This window comes from Cannabis sativa, chromosome 5 (assembly GCF_029168945.1).
Source record: "Cannabis sativa cultivar Pink pepper isolate KNU-18-1 chromosome 5, ASM2916894v1, whole genome shotgun sequence".
NCBI lineage: Eukaryota > Viridiplantae > Streptophyta > Magnoliopsida > Rosales > Cannabaceae > Cannabis > Cannabis sativa.
Window position 1 is genome coordinate 45362585 of NC_083605.1, and position 12328 is coordinate 45374912.

General features: G+C 35.9%; 2 protein-coding genes across 3 annotated transcripts; one reads left to right on the top strand and one right to left on the bottom strand.

Annotated features, from left to right (window-relative positions):
* Positions 1–658: 658 nt before the first annotated feature.
* On the bottom strand, positions 659–4246 carry LOC115716442 (single-stranded DNA-binding protein WHY2, mitochondrial). Of its 2 annotated transcripts, none has more exons than XM_030645236.2 (8): positions 3820–4246; positions 2320–2441; positions 2116–2210; positions 1936–2028; positions 1685–1779; positions 1339–1412; positions 1119–1207; positions 659–1010 (listed from the first exon to the last, which is right to left on the bottom strand). In XM_030645236.2, exons 1-8 carry the CDS (start codon positions 3855–3857, stop codon positions 882–884), a joined length of 735 nt encoding a protein of 244 aa, XP_030501096.2. In that variant the 5' UTR covers positions 3858–4246; the 3' UTR covers positions 659–881. The 2 variants fall into 2 exon arrangements, with proteins under 2 accessions (XP_030501096.2, XP_030501097.2); XM_030645237.2 differs by having other exon boundaries at positions 2116–2198; positions 3820–4163.
* A 1455-nt stretch (positions 4247–5701) lies between these two features.
* Positions 5702–10521, top strand: LOC115716441 (probable copper-transporting ATPase HMA5). The gene is made up of 6 exons (XM_030645235.2): positions 5702–6062; positions 7039–8436; positions 8526–8780; positions 8897–9019; positions 9165–9650; positions 9920–10521. The coding sequence occupies exons 1-6, from the start codon at positions 5763–5765 to the stop codon at positions 10334–10336; spliced, it is 2979 nt and encodes a 992-aa protein (XP_030501095.2). The 5' UTR covers positions 5702–5762; the 3' UTR covers positions 10337–10521.
* The last annotated feature ends 1807 nt before the right edge of the window (positions 10522–12328 follow it).

Sequence of the window (12328 nt, forward strand, 5' to 3'; positions counted from 1 at the left end):
TAATTAATTAAAATAATGTATACAAAATTGTAAAATGCCCTTTCTTTAATACTTATGGAAAATAATTAATTTAGTGTTTGTGTTGAAAAAACTCAAGAGAGACACAAAGTTGAGGTGGATTTAATAATTTTTACACAAGTTGGTGTGGCTTGGATTTAGTTTGCGCATTGTTGAGACTTCAAGTCAAAATTCGATCATGTTGTGATCGAATTCTAGAAATACTTTGTGAATAGGGTATTTTTGATCATGTTCTGTGGTCTAGACTTAGTACGAACAATTCATATTTATGGATTTGTTGGACATGATCCTCAAAATAGGAGTCAAGTCTAGAATATTATTATATAGATCGTGTTTGGGTTCCATTATAAAAACAAATAGAATTTGGTAATTATGGGTGAGATCGATCAGTTTGTACACTTAATATTCTATACAAAATTATATGAAAAATTAGTAAGATTAAAATTTAATACAATTTATTACTTAGTATCATTAAATAATAGTTATAATTTAATTTATATATATAATTTAAAATTTTTCTAACTCGGGAAGCGCGGGTTATTTACTAGTTTAGTTTTAAAAACTAAAAGCGGGTACAAATTCGAACCAATAAATCAATCCCTTAGGTAATTATCAACACAAAAAAAAAAAAACAAAACACACAAAAGCAATTAACTCCCACATGTATTATATTTTGTAGCACTTTAGCATTTTCTCTTAGTTTCCCTTAGTTTTTGTAGTACGACAGATGCAGTTCAATTACTTGAGATGTCCTACTTCAACATCCCATTATCCCTGGAAAATTGGAGAATGAAACAGGGGTTTACACAGCACAAAACAATACACACAGATCTGTTACAAAAGAGGGAAGACATATCCAGCTTTCATTTGTCCCACTCTGAATCCATGAGTTGTCCCCGATCAAACTTAATATCCGGTGTTCGCCTTCCGCCGTTGACCTTTTCCACCTTTTCTGTCACCCGATCCCAACCCATTATATGAGGCAGCGCATACTGCACATCAAAACCAAAACCAAAACCACAACAAAATACATCAATTTTCTCTCCTTACTCATCCCAATACAAAATATATATATTGAATTGTTTTCTGGTATGTCATACACTGCAAGCTGCCTTTACAACTGCAAATTCAGCAGTTGTGAATGGAACACTGATATAATCCTTGGTTTTTAGAATGTTGTTGACAACAGCTGCAATCACAAAAAAGATGGTATCAACATTAAGTACAGACATTGTTTAAAGATTTCACACATATTTTCTAAGACTCTTGTTAAACAATATGTATTAATAAAAACAAAAGCTTGGTAGAGGGGTTGCATACTCAAGGAAATCATATAGCCACCGCCAGTAGAATGAGGCTTCACCGTCAAACTCTTCCTCACTTGTCCAGCATTACTACAATACATATTCTTTTAATAAATCCAACATCTAATTATTTTCACAATTTTCTAGATAAATCTACTGCTAACTATTTTCAAAAGCATTACTGCATCACAAATTTTATATAAATTTAAGGAGTCGACATGTTTTCCAGTTAGAAAATAAGTAGATAATGATAATTGAGGTGGCTTAAGTCAGACTAAGAAAGCATTGATTCCTTTTATAAAGTGAACTTTCCCATCCCAGATTTCATAGTAGTTTCACAAGAAAACATGAAAGAAATCAACCTTGATAACATCGAAGGATCATGGAACAATTCACAGGTATCATTGGGACCCAAGCTTATCAAAGATCCAACCTCTGTCGGGCTCAAAGCAAACAACTAGAAAACAAATATCAATTAATTAATCAAGATCCAAGACAGGAGACAGTAAGCCCAGCAGAGAAAATTTGCCAAGTGAGCTCTTTATGCATAATCACTCTTCGCAATCAGACAGCAAACTATTAAAGAATAACAAGTGGAATATAAATCACTGACTTGTCTCTTCTCCCAATCATATTTGCGCTCACCAATGGCAGGAGTGAACTTCAACATCATGCAACCCCCGCGGTCAACCACATGAAGTCCAGACTAAGCAAAAATAAAAGATTGAAAATATACACAAGTTAAATTCCTGACTAATTAAAGATCAAAGAATAAAGGATCAGAATCACACACATCTAGCTTAGTGAATGTTGGGAGAACAGGAGTAACAGAGAACGCAGCTTTTCCCTTATAAACAATGTACGGTGCTGAAAAGCCTGCAATACCTCCTATGGGTTTAGAAACAAGCAAGATGGATGATAACCTTGTCGTTTATCATTACCGCAATAGAGGAAATGAAAATGTAAAAGCAGCAAAACTATAGTGAAAATACAAAACCTTTAACGTTAATGTTTTGTCCCGAAGTTGAAATTCCAGCATGAGAAGTGAAAGTACGCAACAGTAATCCATGGCTTAGATTACCATCCTTCCCCTTTGTTATGTTTCTAGATATCTGATTCCTTATTCAACAAAGAAAAGAATAAGAAACAACCATTAACATCAAAACAGATATTAATTATAATAGCAGAATAACCCATATGGATGTGCGAGTTAACAAGTAGAAGAATCAGCTTGATAGCATTTGAATGAAACTACTTCAAGTTCCTTAGTATACATTAAGAACAAGGAAATTATTCAAAGTCTCATATTGATCACAATAGTCATCTTTTTTGGATTTTTTTAAAAGAATGACAGATTAACATTCCCAAATAAATCTTGTTCTTATTCTTTATCGGAAAGAAAAGAAACAGAATTATGATAGATTATGCCATCTTCCTGGAAAAATATAATAAGTTCAATGTCAATACTAAAGTGGCGTTTTGTTGGAGGTAATGAAATGGAATGGAAAGGAAACAATTTTCATTCCATTCCTTTGTTTGGTTGCATTTAAAACTATTGGAATACCATTCCGATGGAATAACCTTTTCATCATTTTGGTAAAATGACTATTCCATTTTGAAATGGAAAGAAAAACTATCCCAATGCAAGATTTTAAAAAATTTAATAATTTTTTTTTATCAATTTTAAATTTTATTCCATTCTATTTCTATTTCCATTCTCATTCCTATTCTTATGTTTTCACTTTTATTCGAATTTGCAATTTCAGAAACCACGAGACCATGGCTATGGTACATTTTATTATAATCCAATGCAGAAAACTTAAACGGAGCTGGAAAGCATGTAATTCATAAACAAACAGGGAAAGAAAAAAACTACAAGGATTCAGAAAATAATCAAATAAATAAAAAAATGTGTATGGAAGCCAGGAACCATAATACATGGGACGGAAAGTGAATCTTGGATGGTAGATTATAATGTTGAATTCTATAACCAAATTACCAGAACATGACATTGATAAAATTATACTATAATCTCCCACAAAACAAGAATCTTCTAGCTACATTTTGAATAAATAACTGACCCGGATGGAGATTGTGTGCTCGTATTGACTCCAAAAAGTAATGTAGGAAAAAACAAATGATAATACTTTTAAGATTTAAAAAATTACTACTTTCATAACTTTCCCCAGCTTCCAATATCTAAACATACAGTAATGCAAGTTAGGTAAACAGGGTATAGTAAAATGTAGAGCAAACTCCAACTATAAATTAATTATATCCAATAATACACCTACACAAGCACATAAACTAACTAAGGCGTCCAAATTGACAGTCTATAAACATATATGGTACCATTGCTTATGGAAAGTTTCAACCTTTATATGGACAGAAGGAGCGATTTAACAAAAATATTCTCAAAAACTGTAAAAATTGTGGTTTGTGGCGATGAAAAGAGAATGGATATCAGAATAAAGTAGAGTTGAAGTGGTGGAAGTACCTTGAAGTTAACAGTAGACGAGAAAGCTTCTTCATCATCTCGAAGTGGGTGAGCGAAGGGGTTTTGGAGAATCTTGGAGCTCAAAGGAGAAATTAATTTAAGGAGCTATATATGATTGATTGGTTAACTAATTTCAAAAACTATTTTTTGAAAAACTAAGCCCAGAAAAAATCACCCAATCCTGCTCAAGAAAACCTTTTCTTCTTCTTCTTCTTCAAAGGCTCTTGTTCCTTCACCAACCAGCTCAAAAAATTTAAGAAAAAAGTTGGAACAGAAACAGTAAGTTGATGGGCTTCATGTTCAGGCCCAAAAGTATTCGTTCGATCATTAGATGACATTCCATTTAGTTTTGGTGAGAAATTTGAATAATTGGGCTAAGAAGAGAAATGACCCTAATTTTTTTTTTTTTTTTTTTTTTTTTTTTTTTTTGTGGAGAATTATTTTAGAAAGAGTAAATAACGGCATAAGTACAAAAGTTTTATATTTGTAAGCGGCATAAACTTAATGTTTATTTTAGCGGCATAAGTACCCAATGTTTGTAAAACTATAATTTTCTTCCAGTTTCGTCAGTATAGACTGTTTTGAACTTATTGAAAGAACACTTGGAAGTAGCTGATACTACATATTTCTATCTAGATCCAATGATCAAGAATTTAGGTCTTATATGTGTCTTATTTAAGATAATAACAGAGTCTGTACTGATAAAATTAGAAAAAAATTACAATGATTAATTTTCCTATATGTCCTTCTCTTTTTCCTATTAAGATTGGTCCATGTGGATTAAATTTCGTATGTTCCTTTGCACGCTTCCTATTTTCATTTCTAGAATTCTTCAAGCTCTATTCTTTATTTCTAGAGTTTTGCTCTTCTCTTTTCCGAGTTATGCTCCACATCCTTTCTTATCTTTCCTCTAAAGTGATACGATATATTTCTTTGAGGGCCTATCACATCATGATATTAGTTCTTTCTTTACTTCTAAGGCTCCAAATTAATTACATTTTTACCCCTGCAGTTATTTTTATCACTTACAATTAGAATATAGAAAGTAATGTTCAATTAATTTATTTCACATGCATATAAAATAAAAAGGTTACGCGTGCAATAAACTGTTTGAATCCTACTTTTGCTGTGTTAAATTTTTTAAATTTCTACAAATTTTACAAGATATTTTCAATAACTATAACGTATATGACTATGAAAAAAAAAATAGAGTAAAAAATATTTTTAGATGCCGAAACAAATTAGATACAACGGTGTATTCCTTTTAAGAGGTTGTATTGGAGAATTTTCCTACTTCTAACCAAGACGAGTAAATAGTCTATTAAAAATTATTTTCAAAATTAAAAAGAAATGGAAAATTTATTTACACCCAATTTTTTTTTTTAAAATACCCTATTTTAATAATTTTTTATTTTTTTATAAAATTTATACCTTTAGTTGTACTAAGCTTTTTTAACTTTTTTCTTCTAATTCATATTCTTAAAAAATATACCTATTAAATAAAAATAAATTATATTTTAAATATTATGATAAGAAAATTAAAATAAAAAATTATATGATTTTTTTTTTAAAAAAAATAAAAAAAATATTTATGAGTTAGAAAAAATGATAAAACTTAAATTAAAATAAATATTTAGATTAACATAAAATAATTGCAGAAAAAAATTAAAAAATATATTAAAAATTATTTAAATTTATATTTCTTTGTGTATTTATTTTTAGGGGTGCAAATAGCCTTAAAAAATAAAAATAATAATTAATTTTAGCACGCGACAAGTCAGTGTAAATTAATATACAATTCTGTCTCTTTCTTTTTTGTCATAACTTTTTTGTTAAATTACCCTCCTTTTTTCAAAACTTTTTATATATAAACCCTCTTCCCTTTTTTTATTATTTCACCATTGACATTACCTCTCCTTTTCTTTGGTTAATATTCATTTCCGATGGCGATGAAGTTGTTGGCGTTGGGTTGCATAAATCGGAACGGCAGTAGCCGGTCGACTGGCCTTTCGCCGACCCCTCATTATCCGTCGATGCCAAAATACCCTAAGGGAGCCGCCGTGGACGATACCACGGTGTCCAGGGCCGAGGCAAAGGCACTGTTCAGTGTCATCGGTATGACTTGTGCCGCCTGCGCCGGTTCAGTTGAGAAGGCCATCAAGCGCCTTCCGGGGATTCGTGAGGCCGCCGTAGATGTCCTTAATGGTCGCGCCCAAGTTATCTTCTTCCCTGTTTTCGTTAACGTAAGTTGATCAAACATTTTATCACCTTTTATATATACATCCATAATGTATATATAATTGTATTTATGCTGTTTGTCTCGTATCACTGTGATAGTTTTGATGAGATTTAACATCATTTTTTTTTTGTCTTTACTTTTAATTTGTTCGTTTCTGGAATTAAAATTTTATTTTATTTATTTATTTATATTTATTTTTCAGTAACACTATGTGGTTCTAATGTTATGATTTGTATGCTTTTTCAGTAATAGATTTGATGTTTGTTCCATTGTTCTTATTATTGAAGTACTGATTTAGCTCCCAATAGGGGAAAAAGAAGAAGAAAAACAAAATAACTCATTTTGTCTGTCGTTTTCAGTTCGCAATTTTTCACTTAACTTTTGCTTGCTTTCCCAACAAACTCAGATAATTGAGAGATAATGTCAATTTCCCATGACCTGTTTTCTTTTCTGGCCTTGAAATTTCCATTGTTGCATGACCCACAAAAATATGGTAGTTTTCTTTACTTTCAAGGCTACGCACAAACCAACTTTTACCTTTGACCTGAATTTTTAACTGAAGCTAGTGGTATCATTATTATAGGAGTTAGAAAAAGACAGCGTTTCTGTTTTTATCCCAACTCCCATGTTCTGTTTTATTTTGTTGTTTTATGACTTCTTTTCGTGTTTAAAGCTTTGATTAACGGCATGGTACTTTTGTTTTTCCTGTATGGGTAGTTGGTTGGTTGGTACCTTGGTGATTTGGCCTTGATTGTTTAGTTTATAGGTCCAAACTTTTTAAAGCATGCTGACCTGCTTTGGTTTTTTTCTGCTTTTGTCTTTTGGGTCGTATGTTCCACCAGAATTTGATGTGTATAGACTTCGTATATAGTCTTGCTGTGTTATACTGCATGGCAATGCAAGGATTGCTTTCTAAGTGCTGATATATGTCATTCTCATTTGTTCTGAATCATCATGCTATCATCTGTACCACTTCTCAGGAGGAGACCATTCGTGAAACGATCGATGATGTTGGATTTGAAGCTACGCTCATTCCAGAGTACGACACTAATGACAGATCCACACAAGTATGCCGAATACGTATAAAAGGGATGACATGCACTTCTTGTTCCTCCACCATTGAAAGAGCTTTGCAAGTAATTCAAGGTGTCCAAGAGGCCCAAGTCGCCTTAGCTACGGAGGAAGCAAATGTTCAGTACGATCCTAAAGTTGTAAGCTACATTCAGCTTTTGCAAACCATAGAAGACACCGGATTCGAAGCTATTCTTCTTAGTTCTGGGGAAGACATGAGCAAGATAGACCTGCAAATCAATGGAGTACAAACTGGAGATTACATGAGGATTATTGAGCAGTCTCTTGAAGCCCTTCCAGGGGTTCTCGCTCTTGAATCTTCTCTTGAAGGGAAAAAAATCTCCATTTCTTACAAACCTGATATGACAGGGCCTAGAACTTTCATTAATGTGATTGAGACAACTGGGTCTAAGCGTTACAAGGCAAATATATTTCCTGAAGGAGGTGGAGGGAGAGAAACTCATAGAAATGAAGAGATCAAGAAATATTACAGGTCGTTCATGTGGAGTTTGGTCTTTACAATTCCAGTGTTTCTGACCTCCATGGTTTTTATGTACATTCCTGGAATTAAGAGTGGCTTGGATACTAAAGTTGTGAACATGTTAAGTATTGGAGAGATTTTGAGATGGGTTTTGTCTACTCCAGTTCAGTTCATCATTGGTTGGCGGTTCTATGCTGGTTCCTACAAAGCCCTGCGCCGTGGTTCTGCTAATATGGATGTCTTGATTGCCTTGGGAACAAATGCAGCCTATTTCTACTCAGTCTACTCGGTTTTGAGAGCTGCTACTTCATCCCATTTTAAAGGCACAGATTTCTTTGAGACTAGCTCAATGCTTATCTCGTTTATCCTGCTAGGGAAATACTTAGAGGTGTTGGCCAAGGGAAAGACATCTGATGCCATTGCTAAGCTCATGGACTTGGCACCTGAGACAGCAACTTTATTGTCTCTAGACGAAAAGGGAAATGTGATAAACGAAGAAGAAATCGACAGCAGGTTAATTCAAAAGAATGATGTTATTAAAATTATCCCAGGTGCAAAAGTTGCTTCAGATGGTTATGTGATATGGGGGCAAAGCCATGTCAACGAGAGCATGATAACGGGAGAATCTCGGCCAGTGTCAAAAAGGAAAGGTGATTCAGTCATTGGAGGAACTTTGAATGAGAATGGTGTGCTGCACATCAGAGCAACAAGGATTGGATCAGAAAGTGCACTGTCACAGATTGTAAAACTTGTCGAGTCAGCTCAAATGGCTAAAGCTCCTGTACAGAAGTTTGCTGATCGCATTTCAAAATATTTTGTGCCACTGGTGAGTACTTTACTTCAGATATATAAATGTCTTTCTATGTTCTTAGGTCATGGTTTGTGAAAATTTAAAAGCATGGCTTTATTTTGCAGGTGATCATGCTTTCTTTCTTAACATGGTTTGCCTGGTTTTTGGCTGGAAAATACCATGGCTACCCAGAGTCTTGGATACCATCTTCCATGGACAGCTTTGAGCTTGCGCTCCAGTTTGGAATATCAGTCATGGTCATAGCCTGCCCTTGTGCTCTCGGTCTAGCAACTCCCACTGCAGTCATGGTTGGCACTGGAGTAGGTGCTTCTCAAGGTGTGCTGATCAAAGGGGGTCAAGCATTAGAAAGTGCTCATAAGGTCAGTGGGTACTAGATAGTAGAATTTATACTTCACTGCAAACACTAATTACTTTCCCTTTATTGTTTGTAACCTGAGTGTTTCTTATCTTGTTCTTGTGGTTTCTTAAATAATAGGTTAATTGCATTGTATTTGATAAAACGGGGACTCTCACAGTTGGGAAGCCTGTGGTTGTTAAAACAAAACTCCTGAAGAATATGTTACTTCGCGAATTTTATGAGCTTGTTGCTGCTACTGAGGTAAGCTGTCATTGTTGTGCAAGACTCACCAATTTTATGGAAACAATGCTTTAGTATGGATTCAAATGTTTAAATATGAAATCAATTGAACATTAAGTATTTCTCTATCTTATTGTTAAAATGCTCATATGGTGATATCGATTAGGTGAACAGTGAGCATCCCTTGGCCAAGGCTGTTGTGGAGCATGCGAAAAAGTTCAGGGAAGATGAAGAGAATCATGTCTGGCCAGAAGCACGAGACTTTGTCTCCATTACTGGCCATGGAGTGAAAGCCACTGTCCGAAACAAAGAAATAATAGTTGGGAACAAGATGTTGATGTTGAACCACAACATTGCCATTCCAGTAGATGCTGAAGATGCACTTGCAGAAGCTGAAGGATCAGCTCAAACAGGGATTCTTGTATCAATAGATGGGGAAGTAGCTGGAATTCTAGCCATATCTGATCCCCTCAAACCAGGTGCTAGGGAAGTTATCTCAATTCTTAAGTCTATGAAAGTTACGAGCATCATGGTGACAGGTGATAACTGGGGCACTGCCAATTCTATTGCTAATGAAGTTGGTATTGAGGCTGATTTAGTTATGGCAGAAGCAAAGCCTGAGCAGAAGGCTGAGAGAGTGAAGGATTTACAGGTACATATATAATTATATTTATAATATAAATGTATATTCAAATCCTAGTAAAGATATAATATACGCACACATATATGGAATGTAATTGCTCAACTCCTGGCAAATTTTTGTAAGACATGTATGCTCAATATGAATGTACTGTAAACTACCAAAGCATGTGATTTGCTCCCACAAAAGTCTCTGGGCACCAACGTAGAAATCGCTATATAGTTTTCTGGTCCTCTAATGAAAAAGTTGGATTGTTTAAACTGAATTTTACTTATTCACAGGCTTCAGGCCACATAGTTGCCATGGTAGGAGATGGGATCAATGACTCACCAGCCTTGGTGGCAGCTGATGTTGGAATGGCCATTGGTGCAGGCACAGACATAGCTATTGAGGCAGCTGACATTGTGCTGATGAAGAGCAACTTAGAGGATGTGATAACTGCCATTGATCTCTCTAGAACAACATTTTCTAGAATTCGACTAAACTACATCTGGGCATTGGGTTATAATGTGCTTGGCATTCCAATAGCTGCAGGAGCACTCTTCCCATCAACCGGATTCAGATTACCGCCCTGGATTGCTGGAGCTGCTATGGCAGCCTCCTCTGTCAGTGTTGTTTGCTGCTCCTTGCTCCTGAAGTACTATAAGCGGCCTAAGAAGCTGGACAACCTTGACATTGGTGGAATAAAGATAGAGTAGGTATTTTGGAAAAATAGATTCAATTAGGACAGCTTTAATAAAATTGTATTTTGGTGTGACGAAAATGTGTACACATAATGCTTGCTCACTTTGTAAATTTCCTTGTATATAAGTGAATGCATTGAAATTTCAGGATTGAATTGACACATATAAATAATAAATACTGCCATGATATTGTGTCAAAACCTCTCTAGTTCTCGGTCATGCCACTGATGATGATGGTGTTGTGCCTGATATCTTATACCTTTTGAGCTCGCTTGGTATGCTGTATGAAGGTCGTATTGTATTAAATAATAAATAACACTACGTTTCTATAAAGCAATGTATTCTATTAATTATTACAACCAATTTTTTTAATACAATGTATGTTGTATTATTTAATACATAATAAATAGTCTGTATTAGCTTGTAGTATAATATTTACAAAAGATTCGGGGTCAACACCAATCTCCAATCTGGACTTGGGTCCTAGATCCCGGCCCCAACCTGGCCCCGGACCCCGACCTCGGACCTGGGACCCAGACCTCGACTCGGACTTGATCCCAGACCCCGGACCCAGACCCTGACCCCGACCTTGGACCCAGACCCAGACTCGAGACCTGGACCCGGACCTGATCCCAGACCCCGGACCCGAACTCAGACCCGGACCCCGACCCCGACCCCGACCCCGACTCGGACCCTGACCCCAACCCGTAGCCCGACCTGGACCAAAACCTGGACTCGGACCTGGTCCCGAACTTGGGACCCGGACTCGAACCCCGACCCCGGACCCAGACCCAAATCCGGGACCGAGATTCGAATTAAATAATACTAATACGATACAATACAATACAATACAATACAATATATTAATACAAGTCAATACCAAAAATAGTATTGTATTAAATAATACTAATACAATACAACACAATACAATACAATATACGTACCAAACGAGCCATTTGTCTTCTCTTAAGTATGCCCTTTGTTTATCCCATATAATATTAGAGAATTCCACACTAATTAATATTTCAGATGAAATTCTATACTTTTTATTTTTTACTATACACCTCCCTATCTACATATCTTTCTTTCTTTCCTTTCTTTTTTTTTTTTTTTTTGAGAGAAAACATGAATTTATTAACAAATCAAATCAATTGTTACAGGAGCACTTAAGAATCTAGGACAAGCATCAATCCACAATTTAGCTCTTAAAGAACTAGTAACAGACTTAGCCAGTGCGTGGGCCATACCATTCGCCAAACGCAAAATAGCCTGACATGAACCACCACCAACAACAATTAACAAAGAAGTAATTTCAACAATAATAGGTCTGAAAGTAATATTACTAGTTGGTGAATTCATCCAACTATAAACACAACTAGAATTAATTTCTGCCTTAGAAATAACAAACCCCAAACTAGACGCCCAATGCAACCCCACATAAAGAGCTAAAAGCTCAGCCACCTCAACCCGAAAATTACCCACACACCTAACAGCCCAAGCCGCCCACACCGCCCCATCGTTGTCCCTTATAACCCCACCAAACCCTGCAAAACCCTGACTAGGGGTGATTACCGCATCAATTAATAGAGAAAATACCCCTGGGGCGGAGGAACCCACCGACAAACCACCCCCGACTCCCCTGCATCGCACCCGAACTAGAAACAGGCTGCATCACCCCTACACCAGGAACCCGAGCCCCTGCCCCCCACACCAGCCACCCCATCAGCTCCACCCCAAACGACACCCCTACAGCCTAAACCCAACTAAAGCCCCCCACCTGAACCACCCTCCGTCCTTGCCACAGCAGCACCCAACCCGACAATAGCAATAGTTGAACCAGCACCACGAAACTCCACCAAGGCCTCAGCTGCCAAAACATCAAGCACCTCTAAACGCGATTGTTTCTTGCCAAACAAAGCAAAATTTCTATCATACCAAATCTACCACCACACCATAGCAAATAACGAGAACTCCTCCCGAGCCATACAATCAAATAGTACAACTAAC

Bases quoted from the DNA above. Each gene is read 5' to 3' on its own strand.
- LOC115716442 (XM_030645236.2), bottom strand. From the start codon at position 3,857: ATGATGAAGAAGCTTTCTCGTCTACTGTTAACTTCAAG. The intron at 2,442-3,819 runs GTACTTCCACCA...TTGTTGAATAAG, and splicing joins CGTCTACTGTTAACTTCAAG to GAATCAGATATCTAGAAACA. The intron at 1,780-1,935 runs GTCAGTGATTTA...TTTGTTTTCTAG, and splicing joins ATGATTGGGAGAAGAGACAA to TTGTTTGCTTTGAGCCCGAC.
- LOC115716441 (XM_030645235.2), top strand. From the start codon at position 5,763: ATGGCGATGAAGTTGTTGGCGTTGGGTTGCATAAATCGGAACGGCAGT. The intron at 8,437-8,525 runs GTGAGTACTTTA...TTTATTTTGCAG, and splicing joins CAAAATATTTTGTGCCACTG to GTGATCATGCTTTCTTTCTT. The intron at 9,020-9,164 runs GTAAGCTGTCAT...GATATCGATTAG, and splicing joins AGCTTGTTGCTGCTACTGAG to GTGAACAGTGAGCATCCCTT.